Here is a 23623-nt window from a genome sequence, read left to right on the forward strand (position 1 = left end):
CCATGTGGTTCAACAACAACCTCATTTCCCTCGTACGAATAATCACCTCATTCTAATAACACATGTTTTGGTGTACGATAATGAAGTATTTTAAGTAATAAATCAGCACAGTTACTCTACGTGCGTTTGTCCCGTAAATATACATTTTTAAGCAAAATCGCAAAACAATATCATATTTGGAAGTGTGATCTAAAAATGGCAATTTAGAATGACATAAATTTTATTTAAATCAGTCCAGAAAAAAATGTACTATAAATTCTTAAAGTCATTAATAGCAGTTTACTAACTTAAACTAACATTTTAAATATTTATAGACATTTGTCAGTATTTTAAATGGATTAGAAGATATTTCTTTCAGACCGGTTTGAAGGAAATTTCTATCCAGTTTAAAACGTGAAAAAAATTTAGGTTTTATTTATGGCATTCCATTGCTTCACACAAGATTTTCTAAGCAAGCAAGATTTTTTTTTTTTTTCTCAAGTCATTTTTGGGTTATATATATTATCCTAATCATCATATCGACCATGGATAAAGATGTATATTTTAATGGCAGTGTGGTGTAATTACTGTCACAACTCAGATTGCCAAAAGTTCATTAATTAACAATATGCTGGTAGAGTAACTCATACACAATCCTGAGAAGTGAGAAGCATCCCTGTTTCTCTTGCACCCACTCAGTTTTTGTTTTTCTCTCAAAACTTTCAAAACATTCTCTCTTTCTCTCTCTCTTCATGTGTATGCATTTGTGTGTAAATAACAAGAAAACATAGCAAATCCATGGCAACCAACAAGTTTGCAACCATGTTGCATAGAAACACCAACAAAATCATTGTTACTCTAGTCTATGCATTCCTTGAATGGGTCTTGATAGTCCTCCTCCTCCTCAACTCTTTGTTCAGTTATTTGATCAAAAAATTTTCCAATTACTTTGGCCTTAAACCACCCTGCCTATGGTGTTCTAGAGTTGATCACTTTTTGGAGCCTGGGAAGATCACAAACTCTTACAGAGATCTTGTATGTGACACTCATGCCACTGAAATTTCCAAGTTGAGCTACTGCTCAACTCATAAAAAATTGGCTGAACTGCATAATATGTGTGAGGAATGTTTGGCTGCTGAAAGCTCCATGGGAAGGACACAGAGGATTGCTTTTATCTCATGGGTGAGTGACAACCATAGTGAAAATGGTGAAAAGATTTTCAGGTGTTCATGCTGCAACGAGAGCTTGAGCTGCAAATTGTATCCTCCTTTTTGGCTATTAAAACCTTCTTGGGGAGCTTTGGATCGTACCCAGAAAGACAATTTTGTCATAGAAGCGGTGGATGATGATGATGACAACAGTGAAGGTGACTCTCCGTCAAATCACAAGGAAAACGACAATGATCAGATCCATGAAGACAACAGGGAAGAAAATCTAATTAGCTTCAAAGAAGTGGCAAAGGGAGATGAGTCGCTTGAAATAATAAATATGCATTTCAAGAATTATGCTGCATGTGAGTTGACTCGTTTAATCCCTGTTGAGTTGATTGATTCTTCAACTACTGCAAACCAAGGATCATGCAACCTGAAAAAGGAAGATCTGACAGAGCATGATCACAGAAATAGCCCTGCTGATTCAGAGGCACGGATTGAAACACAAGAACTCAATGTCTTAGCAGAGAAGGCAACTGAAGAACCAGATGATCTACCAGGTACACACAAACTCTTCGTTTTATTAGTGAAATCTATTTTTTCCCCAACATTGCTTCTCTCTATTCTTGTCATGCGTTTTAATTTATTGATAAAAAAGCAGCATCTGGAAAAGAAATAGACAGCTTAAATCTGTTGTCTGATCAAACTTCAGCCAAGGCCTTGATAGGTCAAGAAGTGTCTGACCACGCAGCTGAGCCTCAGCCCCAAGCTGAAGAAACAATTCCTTCATTGTCATGCCTGCAAGAAGATCAGTCTTCCACTAAAAATGATGACACTGAAATTTCTACTGCCACAGATGTATTTATGGCTCAGAATGACCTTGGTAAGCCTAACATCTCTTAGAATATTAATTAAATGATTAAATTAATTATTTTTGTATTAGTTTAAATTTTGGGATGAGTAGTGATTTAACATGGTATCAGAGCAAATGTTCTGAGTTCAAACTTGTCACTATCAATTTACCCTTATTTTCAGTTAAATATTCTATGTGTTGGGTTTCACTTAGAATATTAGTTAAATGATTAAATCAATCATTTCCTATTAGCTTTAGTTTTTGGGATGATTGATGATTTAACAACATCTTCTCTTAAATTAATTGGCAAATGGTAATCAGAAAGATACTAGCTAGTACAAGAAAGGTTCTTACACGAATTTGGTTTCACTAGGTCCGAAGTCCATGGGGAAATCTACCCTGCAAGAGAAGACAATTTTGGTTGAAAAGACTCAAGAAGGGATAAACAATCATGTACCCATGCCTTCAGAGCCTAATGAAGCAGAGGAAGAGAAATTTCCTGATACACCAAATTCGGTTGACAGTATCCATTACTTGCAGAAGAAACTATTACTATTTGAAAAGAGAGAGCCAGGAGCTGAAGAATCTTTAGATGGAAGTGTGGTAAGTGAAATGGAAGGTGGAGAAGCAGTCAATACCATTGAACGGCTGAAAGCAGCACTAAAATCTGAACGAAAAGCTTTAAGTGCATTATATGCAGAACTAGAAGAAGAGAGAAGTGCATCTGCTATAGCTGCCAACCAGACAATGGCTATGATAACCAGGCTTCAAGAAGAGAAAGCAGCAATGCAGATGGAAGCGTTGCAATACCAGAGGATGATGGAAGAACAAGCTGAATATGACCAGGAAGCCTTGCAACTTTTGAATGAGCTCATGATCAAGAGAGAGAAGGAGAAACAAGAACTTGAGAAAGAGTTGGAAATATTTCGTAAGAGGGTTTTGGATTATGAGACGAAAGAGAAGATGAGAATGATGAGAAGAAGTAAAGATGGAAGTTTAAGAAGTAGAAACTCTTCTGCTTCTTGCAGCAATGTGGATGACAGTGATGAAATATCAATTGATCTAAATCGAGAAGCAAAGGATGAAGATAGTAGCTATTCTGGGCATCAAGATAGCAGTCAAAACACTAGCCCTGATAATGCAGTATTGAATTTGGAAGAAATTGCACTAGACTGTGTGAAGCATATGAGTTCTCTTGATGAATCATTGGCGGAATACGAGGAAGAGAGGCTATCCATTCTGGATCAGCTCAAAGCACTGGAGGAGAAGCTAATCACATTAGGTGATGATGAAGGATTTCTTGAGGATGGGAAATCAATTGGGAATTCCTCAACGTATGGTGTCAAAGAGTTTGAAGATCATGATTTTACTAGTCCAGAAGAAAATGGGATCTCAGATGGATTTCTGAAGGATAAACATTATCCAGAGGGAAAAACTATGAATTCAATGGCAAAGAGGCTCCTTCCTCTCTTGGATGCCACCAGTAATGAAAACGAAGAAGGGTTGTTGTTATTTGAAGAAAAAAGTGAATCAGAATATGTTGAAATGCAAAACTCGTTGGTATCCAATTTTGAACTGGATAGCAAGAAACTAACCATTGAAGATGAGGTAGATCATGTTTATGAGAGGCTACAAGCTCTTGAAGCAGATAGAGAGTTTCTCAAGCATTGTATGAGCTCCATAAAGAAGGGAGACAAGGGAGTGGATCTTCTTCAAGAAATCTTACAACATCTTCGAGATCTGAAGGCTGTGGAAATTCGTGTGAAGAACATGACTGATGACCCTCTAGATTGAAGTTGCACATGGCTGCCACAAATGAGAATGACAAGAGGTAATATTAAATTTCTTTTTGCATCCATTCTTTCTGAAGTTGAACTGCAATGAAAATTGTACTCCATATCATATCAGATTTGAATTTGTATATGATAAATTTGTTTGACAAATGCAGATTGCTTTCTCAGAGGTGAGTAAAGATGGCACTGCAGAAGTAAGTGGTTAGCCAAACCACTTCATACTAAGCACGACAAAAAGCTCATCAAAATCTATGCCTTCTACTGCTAGTAAGTCTCTTGATGGAGAGGGACATTCCTGGTATGTTTTGTTTGAATTGGTGCATGAGATGCAGGCCTCAGAATTGAAGCCTGCTTCAATTTTTTTTTTTTTTTCTTTTGGAATTGGGTCTACTACAAGTTTGGTGGGAAGCCTAAGATTTTGCAGGGACCTCCTCATTACCACCTTTTCCTAAGCAACTGTGAAAGATGTAGAGGAGCTTCTTCTCTGCCTGACCTCAGTGTGTAGGTCAGGACACTTGGGCTTCAATTTTTCTTTTTCTTTTATAGTTTTATTCCTGTTTCTTTCTTAGAGGATGTGGAAATTAAGGGAGAACTTGAAGGAGAAGAGAAAAAATTTCTCCTCCTCTTTTGTTGTTAAATTTCATATGGGCTTCTAGTGTCTGGGGGCCAGAGTTATTTGTATACCACATTATCAGCTGTCTATATTTCTGAGTGAGGGTTGTCATTAATGTTCTAGTTGCTTATATCATTCAATTTCTTAACAAGTTCATAGCATGGAGAAAAGGTGATTATACATTAGAATTATTATCTTTTTCACTTCAAAGTTCACAATGTAGTATCATACCATATGTACATAAGCAAAGAAGGCTTATTAATTCCCAAAATGAAATGTAGGTCTTGTTAAATTAGGCCAAAAACAAGAAGAATCTAATGTGTAAAAAGCTATTTTTGTGCTTTCCCATTTTTTCCCTTTTTGGCTAGATTAATCAACACTATAAATCCAAACTGTTCAGGCATATAACCATGCTTCAAGGCACACAAACATACTACATACCAATGTTAGATTTGTGATAGATTACTATTGAATTTTGATCAAATAGTAATTTTAAAAGTTAAATCAATTTTTAGAGGACTCAAGAAAAATGTAAGGGTAACATTTTTAGCATTACTCATTCATTTGAAAGTACATCTGCCAAATTTCATGCGTCAACGGACTTTGACTAGAACAAGTGAAGCCCTAAGGACAGTAATGGAGCCATTTTTTTTTATCACAAGTGGTAAGATTAAAAGATAAAATTAAAATAATAATAATAATTCAATAATATTTAATAATATGACTAATAAAACACATTCAATTTCTATTTTAACAAATGTCTTTAAGTGTCCAAAGCACATCTGAAATTATGAAAAAGCTGCATTTGTTGTTCTTGATGTTCAATGGAGGTCCACCTTCTAAATATAATACACAGTTCGAATACTTTGATGCTAATGCATTCATAGTCTGTTTAAAGAATTTTCAAAATTAGTATATATATATATACTTCGTGATTTGGAACTGTTTTAAATAGAAGGTATTAAAGAGTTTTAAAAGGTGAGAATCTCACATGAAAAAAGAGAGTCAAATTGGTATTTAAAAAGCCAACGCACATCAAGCATTTGTATTAAAGCAATATTTGGGTATATCATATATGCACTTATGTGTATACTCTAGTACAGTATTAAGCGTGCACGCATGTGTGATAGTGAGTTGTAGGGCGCTTTAATGATACACTTACCACAAAGTATCAAAACTCTAAGCAATCAAATCACGATCACATTGACTAATTTTGTATTTTGGCAAAAAAAAAAAAAAATCTAAGAGTCCATTCAATATCAACCACGTACATTTAAATTGGATCATTTCTTGAGTTGTGCATGTCTACTTTTTAAGCCACATTTCTTTACAATTAAAAGGTACGCTATCGAGCAGTCAAGTTATAATTGAAATTTCTTAAAGCACTAGCAATAACTATTCAAAATCTCACTTTCTTTTCTAAATCTAGGGGAAACTTCTTAAAAACCATCCGAAACATATTGATTATGGAATACCAAAAGAGAAACAAAAGGCCTACCCTAAATAAAAAGGCTTTCTCTTTTCTCTAGCCTTTATTTAAAAGAATATTTAAAGAATATCTAAATAGTATAGAAAAATGCTAATGAGAGCTATTGTATAGTTTATTTGAATAAAAAGGTAAAAAATAATTTATCTCCCTAAAATTTAAGAAAAGTTATTGTTAGTAATCGATCTTATTATAAAACTTAATTTCACTTAATGTGTCTCAAGCATAATTATAAAAATCTACGTGGGATCCTAAACCCCAACAATCCGCACGTGTGGAGATGTTCAGGCACGAGTTACGAGGGTCGGTTTCAAACCTGTTTACCAATTGGATCAGTTTCGGACCCTACATGATGGATGCATAGGATCACAAAAAATTTCCGATCCTAATATCTTTGTTGGTGGGTAGGGGACCACACGATAGCTACCCAAAGCCTCATACATAAAACGAAAAGAGCTAAAGAAGGACAGCCCCGTCATTTCAAAGTGCAACGAAATTCAAAATTAATTAATAATAAAATAACGCCCACGTCATCGATCCGTGAGTACCTCTACTGATCTACCCGTAGCCATCCGATTGTCATCCACTTTGGCATCCTCAACCGTCCATTAAAAATAATAATAATATATTTTTTTTAATTTTGTTTTTGCCAATTATTGCTTTAAATCCAACCCTCAAATCAAACAGTTGGGCTGTGGGTTTTGAACATAGGCTGTGTTGTGTTGTGTTGTAGCTGTAGCTCTGTGCTTTGGGTGTGAGGCCTCCAAAAGCAAAAGCTTCTCTCAATTTTCATGGCGGCTGAGGAGGTTAATAAACCTAAATCACTCCCTCCTTACTCAGAGGTACACCACTCTACTCCCACAAATCTTTTAAAAAATTAAAATTTTTTTTTTAAAAAAAAAAAATTGTTTTCATTTCGACAATTTTAGTTCTTTATTTTTCTCATCTCGGTTGAGCTCTGGTTGATTTAAATTGGTTTGGATTTCAATGATTTCGGTTTTGATATATATTTTTTTCCTTTTGTTTTTTTGTTTTTTTTTTTTATTTTTATAAAAATATTATCCTTTTAATCCTCATGTTTCATCTTCTTTGTCAAGAGTGGGCTCTAAAGGATCTGAATTTTCTTTGTTTTCCATTGATTTGGGTTTTTGCTACTTGTGCCTAGTATTTGAATTTTTTTTTTTTTTGGTTAAAAAAAATGGGTTTCCTGAAGAATTCAAAAAAGTTCCCGTTTTTTTTTTTTTTTTTTAAACCCTCATTTTCTACTGGTTCTCATCATAATGTACTCCAGTTGATCTATATTTCTTTGGTTCATGCTACTTCTTTCCAATTTTGGGTATTATGGAAAAGAAAATTGGAGTTGTTCTTGATGAAATTTAAAAAGAAAATAAAATAAATCAAAGATCCACTTTTTTTTTTTCTTTTTTTCCTTTAGATCCTCAATCTACATTTTCCTGATCATAATTGAGTCACTATTTGTCCAAACTCTTTTTAATGCTCAATTGTTCGTCAGTCCCAAGAAAAAATATTTGCTGCTCAAGAATCCAACAATTTTTTTAAACTAACGCTATTTTCTCAGCACATCTCATGCTCAATTTCACAAGTTTTATTCCCATCAATCTGATTTTGCATTGTATTTTTTGGCAATTGATACCCTTTTAGAATTAATAAAGTAATAAGAATGGCTACTATTTTTTTTTTTGGTGTTTGAGTATTGAAATTCCAGATGATTTTTGAAAGTAATTGAAGCAGTGAAGTGAATTTTATCATACTTGGTTATTGATACTAACCCTTAAGCTAATAACACCACCTTTTCTCTTCTTCTTTTTTTTATCATCCAGACAAAAATGATAAAAGATACAAAGAATGATCATTTCCAATAACGCTTGAGATTTGGAATTCCAGATGATTTTCAAAGCAATTGATGCATTGAATGACAAGATTGGCTCTAATGAATCGTCAATATCGCAGCACACTTGGTTTTTTATACCAACTCTTCCGTTCATAACACTTAAACAAGACAAAAGAGAAACAAAAGAAATGAAGGATTAACCAGTTCTGATAATGCTTTGGTTTTTGGAATTCCAGATGATTTTGAAAGCAATTGAAGAATTAAACGACAAGAATGGCTCGAATAAATCATCGATATCGAAGCACATTGAGTCGACATATGGGGACTTGCCTGCTGGGCATTCAACACTCCTGACGGACCACCTCAACAAATTGAAAGAGAGTGGGGAGCTGGTGTTTTGGAAAAACAACTACATGAAGCCAGACCCAAATGCACCTCCTAAGCGGGGCCGTGGCAGGCCGCCCAAGCCGAAGGATCCTTCGCTGCCACCGGGCATCGATTTGGGTCCGGCGAGGCCTAGGGGTCGCCCACCTAAGGACCCAAATGCACCTCCAAAGCCACCAAAGGTGAAGGTCTCAACGGGTAGTGGGAAGCCGAGAGGGCGGCCAAGGAAGATGGCAAGGCCTAGTGGAGGATTGGGAGGGTCGACAACCGCAGTGCCGGCTTCGACGGCTACTGGGAAGCCGAGGGGTCGGCCTCCAAAGGTGAAGACTCCAATGACTGAAGTGAGTGTTCAACAATAAGACTCTTTTTAATGGTGTTATTGGTGTTGTACGTCTTCATGTCTTTCTTTGTAGAATTGGGTTGGTGTTAATTAGTTCTAGTTTTATGTGTTTTATGTAATTGCATGTACAATGTGATGTAGCTGCTGTTGAGGCTTTGTTGGTTTCTAATCTTTAACAAAGGATATGGCTAATGGCTAGTACTAATTAATGATGCACGACAGATTTGTTTACTTCCTGTGTTCTTATCATTCTGTATGCATTTCTTCATTCAATTGGGCTACAACTTGTGCTGGGTTTGGAATTGCTGTTCGAGATTTATCTGAAAAAATTTAAAAAAAAAATGGTATTTAGCTTGATGATTGTGGAAAAACCTCGTATGGGACCCTCTTTTTCCCTGAGACAAGACCAAATATTGTACGAAGAAACTCCCTCTTTTATAGAGTCTTATCCATAGCCTGATAGCCGTAGGTGTGTTTGTCCCACTCGTGTACTCGTGACTTCATGTGGGGGCCGGAGGTGGTTGAAACCTTGCATATGCAATTATGCATAGTTCGCTTGAATTAATTTCTTTTACCGAAGGTTTCAAATCATGCTTTTAATGGGCATTATGGACCCTCGAATTCAGCCATTAATGAACGCTTACGAGCGGTGATCCACCGCTTTTGCTATGTATATATACATATATCCATCACTGCGTCGTCTCTGACTCTATATTCATATTTGTCATCTTTCTCATTATTGGTTATAGAACTTATAAATGAAGTCAATCAACAAATTATGTACGTTTTAAGGCAATTTTTGGAATAAAAGTTTCCTATCAAAATTTTAGATCACAATTTATTTTAAATAAGCCAATGCAAATGCAGCCATAATTTGGTTCATGAGATTTTTTTGCTTAAGTTTATGTCTTACAAGGTGAATGAGAGAACTCAAAAACCATATGAACACGTGAAAGTTTTTAAATGTCTTTCGGAGCCAAAAGTGGTTGACTGTTTGTCCCACCGTATGTTTTAGTTGTCCACCGAAAGATTTATAGTTCAAAAGTTTTAGCGGGTTGTTGAAACCCAACTTCCATGTTTAGACTTGATTTGACCCTTTTTCAATCAGTGTAAATGATTATTTAACATGGTATTAGAATATATAATACAAGTTTATACTTTATTTTTTAGAGAAAATAATTGAGGCATTTATAAAGTCAACTCACACCAAACTATTGCTTTAAAACAATACTTGAGTGAGTGAATGTTGAGTACGCTCTAGGTACAGTGTAGAGCACCAGATGCGTATGCGGTGCAGTGGGTTGTAAGGTACTAATGGCGCCTTGATGGTGCAATCAATACTTAGCTTGGAGCGGTCACATCATTATTGTTAATTTTTGAATAGTTATGATCATACGATGTGATGATTTGATTTAGATCATATAATGTTTCTAAGGTAGATTTGATGATGGTGGATTTACTTGAGATCTAATCATTTCTGAGTCTCTGACAATTATGGTCTAGCAATTAAAGTTAAATCACCATTAATTATACATTTAATCTAACGATCAAGATTAAGTATTTGTTAATATCGAATGATTAGATTAGATTGAATTAACAATTATTTTATGTTAATTTCAATATTATGAACATACTAAAACTGCTAAATTGACACTATATAGAGCCCACTTTAGACCAATTTTAAAATTCATGCTTCTCAATTCTTAGGGTATTCTAGTTTGATTTCATTTTGTGCAAACACAACCAAACTTCAAAGGCCTTTTATCACTTCGAGTTTCTCCTGATTTTTCTATTTTGTGCAACATTTAGTACATAATTTATCATTATTGAAATTAAAATTTGATGGCAGCAATTCACCAATTTCTTTTTTTCATCAATTTAATATATATATATATATATATATATATATATAACTTAAATGGAGGTTTGTTTGTTGGTGGGTGATAATGCTGGAAAAAAAAAAATAGTTTTATATCGAAACAAACAAAACGCTAATTACGTAGGACAGCGTCACAACTATGGTGCTACAATTCTTCCACTTGGACGGAAAACCCACAATGACAGCGCTTTATCAGCACCAAACTCTCCTCATCGAAAATCTGATCCTCTGTCAAGAAGACATGCTTATGCTCTTCAGGCAGGGCAGCCGATGGAGCATCCAACGTAGCTTGATGTCTGTCTTCTTGCGGGCATTCAAGAGATTGCTTGTCTTCATGACATCCACCAACTGATGCATTTGATCTGTTATTCATGTCTTGGATGTCAGAGGATGTTTGTGACGGTAAGTTGTCACCATAGCGGCTGTTCAACCTTTGCCGAGTTATGATGGAACAAAGAAGCTGATACCACCTACAAGTAGCTTGTGTTTCATTCCTTTTCTTCTCTTCCGCCTCTCTTCTTTCTTCTTCCTCTGCATATGCCTGGAGAAAAGATAACCAAGAAATACTAAGATTCAAGACAATTCATGAGCAAAATGTAAGGATATTTATTATGGTAAGTTCTCGGACAATTCAGGAAGAAATCTCTGAGTGGAACAAAAAGAAGATAAATAGAAAGCATCTTTTGAGTATGTAGAAGTATGAATTTTTCCTTCTAAATTATTTTTTTTAAGTCCCCCAAAAAAATTAGGGAAAAGAAAACAGTATATTAATCACCACAATATAGAATAAATCCTAGAAGTTTCAAAGTCCACTCAAGCGACCTAACCCAATCCATAAAACTGCAATCTGTATGTTTACCTCCAATATTGCATCCTTGAACTCAGCACACACCACAATACCATCGAAGACAGGATGCGAGCGTCCGTTTCTGAATTCAAAACCAACCATGGCAGGTGCATAATCGATCCCCAGTCTCTTGGCAACGGAAAACACCCTCGGTAACCTCAAGTGCACTGTCCCAGGAGGGAGACACTTCTCAGACCAAACATCCACTTGACCACGATCATTCTAGTTGTTCAATACAGAAATTAGCTGTAAGTGATAATAAAGCTTAATAAAGAGCTGGAGAACCAAGCAGAAATGGACCAGCCTTATGAAGCTGGTCCATGCACAAGTAGCATTTTCATAAGTAAAAAACTTGGGTAATTGGAGTATGGTAGAGGGAAAGTGAAAGAATGTTCTACTGCTAAATTATTCATTCTAGGATACATATACTTTTGCCACATATAAACTGGTAGAGAATCTTGGCAAGCCAATGTAAAATCTCAAGCACAAATCTTCATGCCTTAGATCTTGTTTTTCATCTAAGAACATAGGCAGCAGAGAATTCTTATCTAATCAGATTTAAAGTTGGCACCTGCAGCGTAGGAAGAGTACATATCCTCCCTTGCCCAATATGATAAAAGTCAACAGCAAAATTCCCAATTAAACACAACAAATACATCTTAAAATACTTTGGTTTGATGCATCCCAAACGAAGAACTATACTATGTCTGGTCAGTTAGTCATAGTTAGTTCACCTACAGAAATATTCTTATAACCCAGTCATGAACCTAAAGAATCGATCCTGCAGCCCATATAAAAGAAGGGGACCCTTAAAAGCTAATAGTTAATGTATGCTTATCTTAAAGAATATTGGGAAAGATAATATTGGGAACGATAAGCATATTTCTTTAGTCATAGTTAGTTCTGCTTTTTTTTCCACACAACTTGCATTTTTCAATAACAACCAATTCTGTGGAATAACAATTCACCTTTGGCACAATGCCATTAACCGCATGAGGCAGATGCAATGGTTCCAGTTGCCACTTCCCATAAAGTTCACTAGTTCCTTCATAGTTGACCCCGCCACATTCATCATCTTCAGGGGCCTGTACTTTGTGAAGCTTTACAGAACGTTTTAATTCCTAGCCAGAGAGAATCAATTAATAAATTAATATATAAACTAACTAGAATAGAGAGCTCAAAACTCTAACAAAGCAAAAACAGTAGAATAATATAAGCCAGAATCAACCTTTACAGGAAGCTCATTAGCTTTAATTTGCAACCCTTCCCGCAGCCATCTTTCTTTGGTCTTGAGTGTTTGCACACAACTCCGTGGGTAAACTGGATGACCAGAACAAAAACCGAGAATGGGACCCTTTGGATGAAGGGTCTGATACTTAGTAAGCCATCTTTCAATAGCATAAAGTTGATGGTTTTTGTAGGCCTGCAAATGGTAAAACAAATTTTACTAAAAAAAAAATCAAAATTTTGAAACTTTACCACCATGTCGATTCAACCATAGCAATTCACTCTACCTGCTGATTGGTCGGAAGAGGCTCAGTTAATGCCCTAGTTTCCAACTCCATGTCCTCAAGAGCGCTCCTGGTAGCAGCAAAAGAATTGCTAGGAAGAGATTCTACATCAATCTTCTTGCCAGACTCTTTTGAGATTTCCAGGCTTGACTTCCCAAAGATGGCATTGCCTGGAACAACATCCAGAGTTGGACTTTCCAACTTTCTTGATGCTTTTACTTTCTCATGTTCAGTTGAGTCCTCAGTTTGTTGCTTTTCCATATGGAATGTTCCTCCAGTGGCTCCGGTCTCTAACTCTTTCAGAGGTGCCAACACCGCATCCCACCAAATTGAATCAACTCGCCGTGATGCTATTTTGTACCACTTCAAACAATACCTGCAATATGCTCATATTTAGTACCACCACTGGGCAATGAGATGATTACTGTTGCTTTAAGCAATTTCACCTGAACCGAAAACTATTACAGCAATTTGATAAACTCAAGTAAAGGGATTAAAAAAGAATCTTGTAATGCTATTTGCACTCATAATGTCACAATCGTGAATATTAGTCGACAGTTATGTGAACAGTAATCAGATTTTCATTTTACTTCTTGCGGCTCAATTAAGCAACATCAGTATAGGTACATAGTTTATAAAATGAATGTTGCATTGGCTCTAGATCAAGCTACTAAATACGTTAGAGGCTAGAGCTAACATCAGTATAATTTCTGGTCGTTTCCTTCTGAGACGTTGTAGATCATTTCACCTGGGCCTTTGCGGGTGTCTATGGCCCTAATTCTGATAGGGATTTTTTTTATAGGTAAAAGTCTTGCAAGAATTTTTGATAGGGATAGAAGGTTTATGTGGGATGAGTTGGCTGGCTTGCTCAGTTGGTGGAATTTACCTTGGTGCGTTGGGGGTGATTTAAACGTCACACGTTTTCCTAGTGAGAGATCAGGAACAATGATTGCTCTCATTTCCCTTGAAATAGTGTTTGGCGGACTAAGGTTCCTTTGAAGGTGACCTTTTTTGCTTGGTCGACAGTCCTAGGTAAGATCCTTTCCATGGATAATCTGAGGAAACGACATGTCATCGAGGATAATCTGAGGGTGGCCTTATGGGACATTTTTTTAGTCGATTTGGTTGTCTTGAGTTATGCCTAGATGAGTAGTCGACTTATATGCATGTTGGTGGATTGCTGATAGCACTTGGAGTGCTGATGTATGGAAGATGATGTCTGTTGTAGAGTAATGACAGAAGTTTTAAGAATCGGAAGAGGACTTTGAAGGAGATTAAGGCTTTATTTTTTTATATTATGTATCTTTGGACAGCTGCTTTTGTCTCTTCTTTGGTGATTAGTGAACATGAGTTCCTTGCTCTTTTTTCTCCTTCTAACTAGGTATTTTTTCTTCATGTGTACCTAGAGGCACCTTACACTTTTGATGATATTTTTTTTTTTGATAAGTTATCTTTTGATGATATTTCAATTACTTATAAAAGAGTATAATTTATGGTGTCTCTAAACTAAAATGTTCACTGAAGATGTAAGTGTTTGATAGGCATTATAAATAGAATTTTTTTTTTCTTGTTAGGAGGATTTCATAAAAAAAAAAAAAAAAAATCCAATATTTCATTCTAAATAAGTATGAATCTCCAACTTGTACTGGAGACCTCCAAACTCAAGTGCGGACATTATTTGGCAGAATGCATAGATTTAAGCATACCAGTAATTTGAAATTACCCATGCACATTCTGCTATATTTATGAGAACTTGAAATTTTCTAGGTAAAATCCTCTGTTCTTTTTTGTTTACTTCTGTAGTTTTTTGTGTTTATTCTATTTTTCTCCTTCGTATTTTATATTTTATTTTTATTTTTTTGGCATGATAAATCACAATTAAAATGACCAAAATCATACTGAAAAAAAAAAAATGCAATCAGAAAAAACTTCCTATAAAAGCTGATGGTATCCAGAAAGGTAAGCAGGATACAACTGAATCAGAAAGCAATTCTACACAACTGCAAACATAAGGAGGCAAAACCTGCGTGTCACGTCTTTAGCCCCTTGCCCAGCAAAAGCAACTACATATCTCAAAGATGTTTTGCATGCAGCAGACATAGCTTCAACCTTCTGCTCCCCATCAATAACTGCATTGACAACATCAACATGCACCCACTTTCCTGTCAAGTTTTCCCCATTGCAGTATACTTCTGCCCAATACAAAGGAGATCCTACTTTTCTTGAGCCAACTGCAGTAGAGATCACCTGGGAAGAAGTTGGAGATTCTTCACTTATAATTCTTTTCACTCTTTTCAGAGAAGAAGAGACATTCAACGAGTTACTGTTCAAATCTCTCGCATCTGACTCTATTTTTCTCTCACCAGTCACAACTGCTGTCGCAGAAAGAGCCATTTTCAATTGCATCTCAAACTCAAGATCCCCTTTCCTCTTTGGTCTCTGAGATTTCTTGGTAAGGCATGCTTCAGAGATACCATGTCCTGCCTCGCAAGTTAATGAATCTGACATCTTATCATCCAACTCACTAGTAACAGAAGAATCTTTGGATTGAGTGATGTTGCTTGTTGAGCAGCGGTCTATACTTTTGCTTGAAACCCTCTGAGAAGTTTCACAGATATTGCCTCTCTCATTGCATGAAAATGATTTAATGGGAGAGACAGAATCCTGTTGTGGTCTAGCTACCATTGGTGTTGAATTCTTGAATATCCCCTTACCTGATCTGCTAGCATCTTGACTGAAAGTTTCAGACTCGTCAGCATCTGGTTTTAATGAGGCAACATCCAAAATGGACACAAACCTGAAAAAAAATGTATACCTTCAGTACCAGATACACCCTTCATATATCAAACTAACATAAGTGATGAAATTTTCCAATAATCAAAAATCCAAAAAATAATGGGAAAGATTGAAAAGTAGTTAAACTAACAAAAAAAAAAAATCACTATCATTATTGAAAAGTAACCAACACGTGTCAAGTGATAGAAATGACGTCATCCTGAGCTTTAATAGGACTTACAACAGCGTAGGATCTCTACTATGTCTTAATGTACGAATACTGTTTAACAAAGTTGAACTCAGAGTAGTTTGCAGCACTCCTTTGATATGTAATCCAAATGGAGACTCAAAAGCAAATCTACAAGCCCATGGGTTAATCAACTAACATATCTAGATCAAGACAATCAAGCAAATACACACCTATGGAATTTAATGGAAGTGTTAGTGACATTGAGAGTCAAGCACAAGTAGCTCAATTTCTATTGGGCAATTCATCTAGGGAGTCAAAAGGTAAAAACGTTAAATTCATGATCTTTAAATTATCAACATGACTCCTTTTTCTAATTGGAAAGTCACACACGCATACATTAGGTCTTACTCCATGACTTTTGCACTCTTACCATATTCTAATAGGAGATGATAAAGTGCCATTTCAGCTAGAGCTCACTGGCTATTAGCATCTTAACTTCAAGATTCCAATACCCCAGAAAATTTCCCCCTAAGCTCAAACTCTGTTCTTCTGTGTCTTTAGTGTTAAAGAAAACGTTACATATGTTAATTAAAGTCGAAAACCATTTCAATAAGGACATTGTACCTTCAATTCTAAACCTCCTCGATTTTAATATATATCGATGTTCAAACAAAAAGGTGTATCATCCCACTAATGAACTTGTGCAAAATATAGAGGAGCACATACATCGTCCTGATGAATGCTCCTCAAGAAGATGTGACCATACGTGTTACATCCTTAATAAGCCTGAAAGGCTTCTTAAGTGCAGCTTAAGCAAAATATTATAAGGGAATAGGCCTCAACATATGAAATGTATTAGAGGTGAAAAACTCATGTCATAAGGCTTACCTCTAATATCTTACAAATATATCTCAATTGGCAACCAAGCACGACATAACCTAAACTTCATTTCATCTATCTGGTTCATGTCTTGCTTTCAATACTTCCGCAAACAATTTCTTCATTACATGAGAAGCATTATGACCAAGAAACACATTCATGAAGCTGTTCTAGATATTGAAGGAATCTGAACTTAATACTAAATCATAACTAACTTCCCCAAAATTGCTTCTTCAAATCAATACCTAGACAGTGCATAATAACACTATTCAACAATAAGTATCAAAATGTTGTAGATAGATCGTCTCTCTTCAAAAACATGTACATAAAAATAGGTTTGAATAAATAAATAAATAAACTTATATTGTTACACTAAAGTTATGGTTAAACATCAATCACGTCTCTGGTTAGGGCTTTTCTGCTATGAATCCTATATGAATAATAAATGTGACCCCAACATATTAAAAATGTTATGTTCAATTTATGGCTACAAGGACCTCATCTTTTGATGAAACGATCAGCATTTTGGAGAGTAAGTGATGCTGAAATGACATCTCAAGGTCAGTAAATGCAGAGGAGGTTAAAAAAATGTTATATTCATTCTTAAATGCAGATTTTATTATTATTTAAAAAAAAAATGATATATTCATCCTTCAAAAGCAACTATAATAGAAAGCATGATATATTCTTTTGGTTTTTATCATAACAAATGTCATACCGGGTTGTAAGATTCAAAGCCCTAAATAGTGCCACAGATAGTGCAACAATCTGCAAGAAAAAGAAAATGACCCTGTAACTTTTCTTTAGATAACTGACAGTACATCAACTGAAATTTCCTTCTTCCAACAGCACAGTTAACCCAATCTAAATGCCATAGCTAATTATGTGAAACGTAGAGTTTATCATATATAAACACTTCTCCCAATACCCAAGTGCACAGAAAAAAGAAGAATCATCCGAGCAAAGCAAAAGTGAGAATACCTCACAACTGCTATGCAAACAGTTAATGATGCATCAGATCCAATAGCACATACACTGCCTAAAGAAGAAGCAAGAAAATTGACTCCAACATTTTATTTAAATAAGTATTAAATAATCAAGAAAAAAAAACAAAGTAACGCCAATGCCAACGAATTGACTGGCAGCTGGAAAACTCTTCTGGGATTTAGCTGAAAATTTATCCACCGCATATTTTAAGCCAACTTTCTATATTGTGTAATTTACTTTAAGGCAAACTTTTTATCTAAACACTGTTATGTAAATTGAAATTGTTATTGTTAGTCCTATCCTCCCAAACCACACCCCCCCCCCCCCCTTATTTTTTGGCTGTCACAAGGATTTGCACACGACAACTCTCCAATTTGTACTTCACCAGAAATTGAATTCAAAGAAATGAATTAATATCATCAAGCCCTCAGTTTGTCTGCAATAATCTCAGAACCTACAGGCTCTTTGTTCACAATTTACACACGTGTATGATATTATTCTAGATATATTTAATCAAACTTTGCTCCAGGTCATTAGTTTACAAATGTCTAAAATTTAATGCTTTCTATCAAAAGCGGCCAAGAAAATAAACAAACAGATTCAAATTCTTCTAAATAGGCACTTGATAATAAACTCCAGTACTTCATCAACACTAGTTTCCATTAACCCAAGAAGATTACTCTACAAAGGAAAAATTAACTTCAGGAGAAACCAATAGACTCTTCAAAAAGAATTTTGTCATAGGAGATTAGGAAACTACCTCCTCTGGAGTCCCTTCTCGAGTTTCAAGAGCAAAGGCCAAAGCCAAGTCAAATGACCTCTCTGCACTGGTTGAGCTTCTAACATGGAAGTTATTTTGAAACTGCAAATTTAGGCATCAAACAAGACGCAGCAAGTGATATGTCATGAAGCTACAACCTAAGACAGCTAATACTATACAAGAAAATGAAATGCAGAATGATCGAACAAAAGCATACCCAAAGGAGAAGGGGATGCAAAGCACTTGCAGTAAGATGTGTGGACTTTGATATGTTCAGCAAGTGTGTTGGTAGAAGAGAAAATAAAGAAGCCTGACACAATAAGCAGATTTATTAAGAAATAACAATGGTGACTACAAAATGAAAAAAGATAAGAGAACTAATATTTTGGAAGTGTGAGAGAGAAAAATGAAGAGATTTTCAGTTCTAGACAGCAACCCAATAAAAATACAAGTACCCTTTTTATTAAGTAATAAGAATTTTATAGAAAAGAGTAGAATTCTTAAGTACGCTGAGTGTGTATAACAGTTCTCCTAAAGATTACAAGAAACGCACAACTTTTCAAGCAGTTTCCTATTCAAGACAGTGAACACTTGATATGGCAAAAATAAGTACTAATCCAAAAAAGTAAAGAGACTAACAACATAAAAAATATATATATTATAGACCATATATAGCTTTTTTCTTTTTCTTTTTTTAATGAATATTATAGACCATACATATCTAACCAGCATTATTTGGAATAATCAGCCCTTTAAGCCAAACTAGCATCTTTACATCTTACAAAAGGAGGCTTTGGTTTCAACCATGGCAGGGGTAAGTTTTGGGAAGGGGAAAGCTACCCTCCATTATGCAATGATTGTGAACTCCAATACAAAACAATAATAACATAACAACAAAACAACAATAATAATAACAACAACAATGAATAATCATTAGCATAGAACATAAGAAACATGTGTCCTCATCAAGATGTAATAGTAACATAATTACAGTAGAAAAATAAATAAGATATATGCAGATGGAAATGGACTTCTGAGAACCTTAACAATGGTTATACAAAATGATAATGCTGATGTTGTTCATTAAAATCAACAAGAGACAACCTGAATAAGAGGATCATCACAAGCCCTGTCAATTAATCTGCCTCGTGCAAGCAAACAAAGCAAATGAACCTTATGCACAAGCACAGCCAATTCCTGCACCAGTGGGGGGCGGGGGGGGGGGGGGGGGGGGGGGGGGGGGGGGGGGGGAATTGATAAGTAAAGCAACAATTAATAAGGAGGAACAGAAAACTTAATAAACCTTAGTGGGGGGAAGTTCTCATTCTCATTGAGAGAATGCCATGTCCAACACTATTTTATATGTGAAATTCACCTTATCCTCAGCAGAAGCTCGCCGCACAGGTTTCCTTCTATCAGAATTTGGTGTCTCACTAAATTCAATCGTAACTGGAAGATTGTCTGTGGAGTCCAAATTAGGAATTGAACCATCTTCCCAATCTGAGTCATTCAATTCTTCCCTATTTTCTGAATGAGTATTCTGTAAACTTCCACCGTCAACTCTCTCTTCCCCCGCAGTCTTTCCAATTGCATCTGTACTGCAACCTTCAGCCTTTGAAGTATTTCGTATGGCTCCTGGATCCACATCTAGTTTGTCATTTCTTTTTGGCCCACTCTCCGGCTGACATAAAAACAACATATAAACGGGTATTAAATTTTAGAAATTGAGAGATGATTCAATTTCTCTAATGGCTATAAACCGGGAAAACAGAAAATTGAACTCTGGAGAATGAAGATGTATCATGCACCCTCATTACGCCTAAGGTTCCATATGCGAGGGATTATATCAAATCAAATTGTTACTATATCCAAAAAAAAAAAAAAAAAAAAAAAGTTAACAGGACCAACTGTGCCAATTGAATCATGTTGTCTGGGGTTATTATCACGTTTCTTTTTCCCTGAAGAGTTGCGGTTACTGGCACGTCTTAGAAGTCTGCCAACAGCCTCCTGTGATATGTCAGCAAGAGTCCCTGAAATCAATAACAAATGTCAATTACACTTCAATGATTTTGCAACCCTTGTCTGAGATGCATCACACTTGAACTAACAAAAGCTTTAAGGAGATATATATATATACCACTGTCATTGTGCGACTCCGAACGGCTTATGCTTTCTGAATCATGAAGAGCTTTCTTTGCATTGTCCATACCTGCCCAAAGTGCACGAACAAGCACGTAACAAAGTGGTTATATAAAGAGGAAAAAGATATACCATGAAAGTGTATATAAATTTCAATGCATGTGCAGCTATCATTTCTTAAAAACAATATGTTTAACCGTCTAATTTCAGAGAGAGGAAAATGAGATGAACTTTACAACTCAACAGACCCAACTTAATTTTTGAAGCTAGGTAAAGCACAGACTACTATTTCTCCTGTTTCATACCATCAATATTGCCAATCAAATTTTCGGTTTCTCTTCTTTCTCCAGATCTTCTCAGCCACCACACATAACATTACTTAAAAGATACAAACACTCAATAACATTATAAAGCAATCTCAAGCGACCCCAGAAGTTTTAATCTCTTTGCCTCACTCTAGCAATTCTTTTACACTCAAATTTAACCCCACAAATGCAAGCATTATACCTCTCTTTGGTTGCCTATAGACCGTGGGAACTAAAAATGAACTACTCAAGTCTCAAATACAGGACATCATGATACATCAATTTGCTTTAGGTACTTTCAGGAAACCAACCCAGAATTAAACATAAAATATAGGTAAATTTCTTTTTTTATTTCTTCTATTTTCTCTTGTTTTTTTGGAAAACAAACATATCCCATAAAAGGAAAACACGACGACAAAAACTACGGTATAGTTAGAGCTTAAGAACGTGAAGTACCTGAAGATTGTTTCTGTCGCTTGGACCCGTCCCTCGTTCGCATTTTTTCCGAACTGTTGAGCGCGAGAGAGAGAGAAAGAGGCGCGCCCAATAACTATCATGCACAAAATGAGTCCCGTGTAAGCCTAAGACACACGTGCAACCGGCGAAAATGTGACGGTCAAAGTAATTTTTGGTTAAAATATGTGGACAAAATTTTTCCTAAACAACTGGACCAAATCGCGTGGTAAATGAACATAACTACCCGTAAGTAAATATATTTGGGTTTCGCTGGAATTCAACTTGACTATTAAATGATCTATTTGTAAGTATGAAAGTAGGTTCAATTATTAAACGATACATACTTATATAAATTCGGTTCGACTCGGTTAACTTTCGTGAATAAGCTCATATAAAGCTTGATTCGCTTGTTTAGCTTGGCTCGTATATATATATATATATATATATATATATATATATATAACTTATAATGCTATTAAGTTATAACATACTTAACTAGTGTATATTAACATTAAAAATATACAATGCAATAATGCTTCATTTAACATTCAAAATATTTCAAGTTGGAAATGGGCAAGTCTTTTAACTAAGTACTAACAAAGTGCATAGAAAAGGAATCAAGAGATGAGTGATTACAATTAGGAGAGCCCGAGAGGAGAAAAAACAAAGAGGAGGGAAGAACAATGATGGCGTACTTCCCTGGCCTCTTCCCCCCTTTATGTTCTTCTCCATTTTCCTTTCCCTAGTACTAGTGCTTGATGTCTTATCTGTAATCTCTTATAATCTCTGTTTTTTGGTGATTTTGTTTTGGATATAGTTTTTTAAACTCATATCTACTCGTCTCCGTCAGTTATACTATCACACGCGCCCCATCACCATCCTAGCTTGGCTTATCCACTTTCCATCGAGTTGCAGCGATCAACCAATGAAGTCTCACATGCCGGCACATGGATCTTACAAGCCGATGTGTGTCTTCTTGGGAATGTCTACGATATCATGTCCCTCCACTGCTGCTTTAGTTGTGGATTTTTTTTTTTTTTGGATTAATGCGTTTGATTTGGGAATAGAACATGATCCTTGTATTCTTTTAGTTTTGATTATTGTATTTTGTTTTGTTCATTTTGTCTTGCCCATTGGGTTGAGAACAGTTGTTTTTTTCCCAACCTTTTGGGCCAAGAAGGGTTAGATCTATGTGGGAGATTATATCACATGGGCAGAAAATAAGATTAGGAAAAATATAGGTTGCTTATGTCTTAGATGTAGTATATTTTTTTAGGCTGAAACTTATATGTTTTATAACTAAAGTTGTGCATGGGTTAGCATAGGCTTTGTTCATAGATATACTTTGATTATAAGATTGTTCTAATTGTATCAATGACTTTGTAATAACATGGCCAATTACTATATTATGTTGAAGCTTTATGTTTTGTGGTGTTAGAGATGTTATGCTCTAGATTTTATATAAATAAAATTTAAAAGATTCCATTAGAAAAAAAAAAAAAAAAAAAAAAACCAACAAAAGTGAAAACAACCGTCATGGCATCCCTATTTGGTAGGTTTGAAATGAAATGCATATGAATTTCAATATCCTTTTGGGCTTTTTGCATTTAGGCTTTGTTTGGTAAACCCTTCATCCGTTGATATTGTAGCTAAGTGGATTGATGTGAAAAAAAGTAAAAAAAAATTGTATAAAAAAAGTAAAAAAATGATATGAAAAAGTGAAAAAAGTTTTGTTTTGTAGTTATTATTTTTGTTTTTTTTATTTAAATAGTAGTAAAAAGTAAATGATGTGATATAAAAAATGAGAATGTTTTGATATTATTATTATTTTTTTAAATGAAGTGAATAGTATTAAGGGGAGGGGAAGGGGTTTACCAAAGGCTCTGTTTGATAAACGCTTTTGTTTCAATATTATTTATCTTACTTTTTCATTTTTTCAATATTCTCTTAATTTTACATCACATCAATAATCTTTTATTACTATTCAAATAAAAAAAATTACTACAAAACAATTTTTTTTTTTTTTTCATTTTTCCATACCAAACATTCTTATTTTTTTTTACTTAAAAATAAATAAAAATTCTGACCTTTTTCTATTTTTTATATTTTTTATATCAATCAATTTTTCTACAGTATCAAACCAAAATTATTTAACATACGGGTCGTTAGCCCCTTGGGCAACATGACCAGCAAGTTGGTTTGTGCTTTCCCAAGATTCGAATCAACTTGTTGATCGCGTCAAATTTCATTTGTGATATGCTATTGTTCAGATGAGTCATGCTATCCGGCATCCTAGAGGCAGCCCAACGTCGTCCAACGTTGACGTGGCTGCCTTTAAAAAAAAAAAAAAAAAAAAAGGAAAATGAAAATTTTGTTGTTTTTTGTTGTTTTATTTTTTATTTTGTATATAAAAAACACGTTTATATGAGAAGAAATATTTTTTT

General features: G+C 35.2%; 3 protein-coding genes across 4 annotated transcripts; 2 read left to right on the forward strand and 1 right to left on the reverse strand.

Annotated features, from left to right (window-relative positions):
* The first annotated feature begins 628 nt into the window (after nucleotides 1-628).
* Nucleotides 629-4556, forward strand: LOC132181052 (caldesmon-like protein (Protein of unknown function, DUF593)). 2 transcript variants are annotated; one of them, XM_059594096.2, is made up of 4 exons: nucleotides 629-1690; nucleotides 1792-2013; nucleotides 2357-3814; nucleotides 3932-4556. In XM_059594096.2, the coding sequence occupies exons 1-3, from the start codon at nucleotides 778-780 to the stop codon at nucleotides 3775-3777; spliced, it is 2556 nt and encodes an 851-aa protein (XP_059450079.2). In that variant the 5' UTR covers nucleotides 629-777; the 3' UTR covers nucleotides 3778-3814; nucleotides 3932-4556. The 2 variants fall into 2 exon arrangements, with proteins under 2 accessions (XP_059450079.2, XP_059450080.2); XM_059594097.2 differs by having other exon boundaries at nucleotides 1843-2013.
* Nucleotides 4557-6575: 2019 nt separating this feature from the next.
* LOC132182319 (HMG-Y-related protein B) lies at nucleotides 6576-8682 on the forward strand. Its single transcript, XM_059595528.2, has 2 exons — nucleotides 6576-6717; nucleotides 7964-8682. Exons 1-2 carry the CDS (start codon nucleotides 6667-6669, stop codon nucleotides 8468-8470), a joined length of 558 nt encoding a protein of 185 aa, XP_059451511.2. The 5' UTR covers nucleotides 6576-6666; the 3' UTR covers nucleotides 8471-8682.
* Nucleotides 8683-10352: 1670 nt separating this feature from the next.
* On the reverse strand, nucleotides 10353-21261 carry RAD4 (DNA repair protein Rad4 family). Its single transcript, XM_059594471.2, has 14 exons — nucleotides 21180-21261; nucleotides 20417-20488; nucleotides 20188-20309; nucleotides 19655-19960; nucleotides 19384-19476; nucleotides 18497-18589; nucleotides 18280-18381; nucleotides 17251-17300; nucleotides 14712-15485; nucleotides 12692-13064; nucleotides 12406-12600; nucleotides 12146-12298; nucleotides 11190-11399; nucleotides 10353-10871 (listed from the first exon to the last, which is right to left on the reverse strand). The coding sequence occupies exons 1-14, from the start codon at nucleotides 21220-21222 to the stop codon at nucleotides 10476-10478; spliced, it is 2982 nt and encodes a 993-aa protein (XP_059450454.2). The 5' UTR covers nucleotides 21223-21261; the 3' UTR covers nucleotides 10353-10475.
* Between the last annotated feature and the right edge of the window lie 2362 nt (nucleotides 21262-23623).

This window comes from Corylus avellana, chromosome 5, assembly GCF_965113065.1.
Source record: "Corylus avellana chromosome 5, dhCorAvel1.hap1.2, whole genome shotgun sequence".
NCBI classification, from domain to species: Eukaryota; Viridiplantae; Streptophyta; class Magnoliopsida; order Fagales; family Betulaceae; genus Corylus; species Corylus avellana.

What these genes read in the sequence shown, in the direction of transcription:
- RAD4 (XM_059594471.2), bottom strand. Translation starts at nt 21,222, where the DNA reads ATGCGAACGAGGGACGGGTCCAAGCGACAGAAACAATCTTCAG. An exon ending in GTGATGATCCTCTTATTCAG is followed by an intron (nt 18,590 to 19,383) that starts GTTGTCTCTTGT and finishes TTATTGTGTCAG; the next exon opens with GCTTCTTTATTTTCTCTTCT. An exon ending in CTCTTCCGACCAATCAGCAG is followed by an intron (nt 12,601 to 12,691) that starts GTAGAGTGAATT and finishes TACCATTTGCAG; the next exon opens with GCCTACAAAAACCATCAACT.
- LOC132181052 (XM_059594096.2), top strand. Translation starts at nt 778, where the DNA reads ATGGCAACCAACAAGTTTGCAACCATGTTGCATAGAAACACCAACAAA. An exon ending in AGAACCAGATGATCTACCAG is followed by an intron (nt 1,691 to 1,791) that starts GTACACACAAAC and finishes ATAAAAAAGCAG; the next exon opens with CATCTGGAAAAGAAATAGAC. An exon ending in TATGGCTCAGAATGACCTTG is followed by an intron (nt 2,014 to 2,356) that starts GTAAGCCTAACA and finishes TGGTTTCACTAG; the next exon opens with GTCCGAAGTCCATGGGGAAA.
- LOC132182319 (XM_059595528.2), top strand. Translation starts at nt 6,667, where the DNA reads ATGGCGGCTGAGGAGGTTAATAAACCTAAATCACTCCCTCCTTACTCA. An exon ending in CACTCCCTCCTTACTCAGAG is followed by an intron (nt 6,718 to 7,963) that starts GTACACCACTCT and finishes TTGGAATTCCAG; the next exon opens with ATGATTTTGAAAGCAATTGA.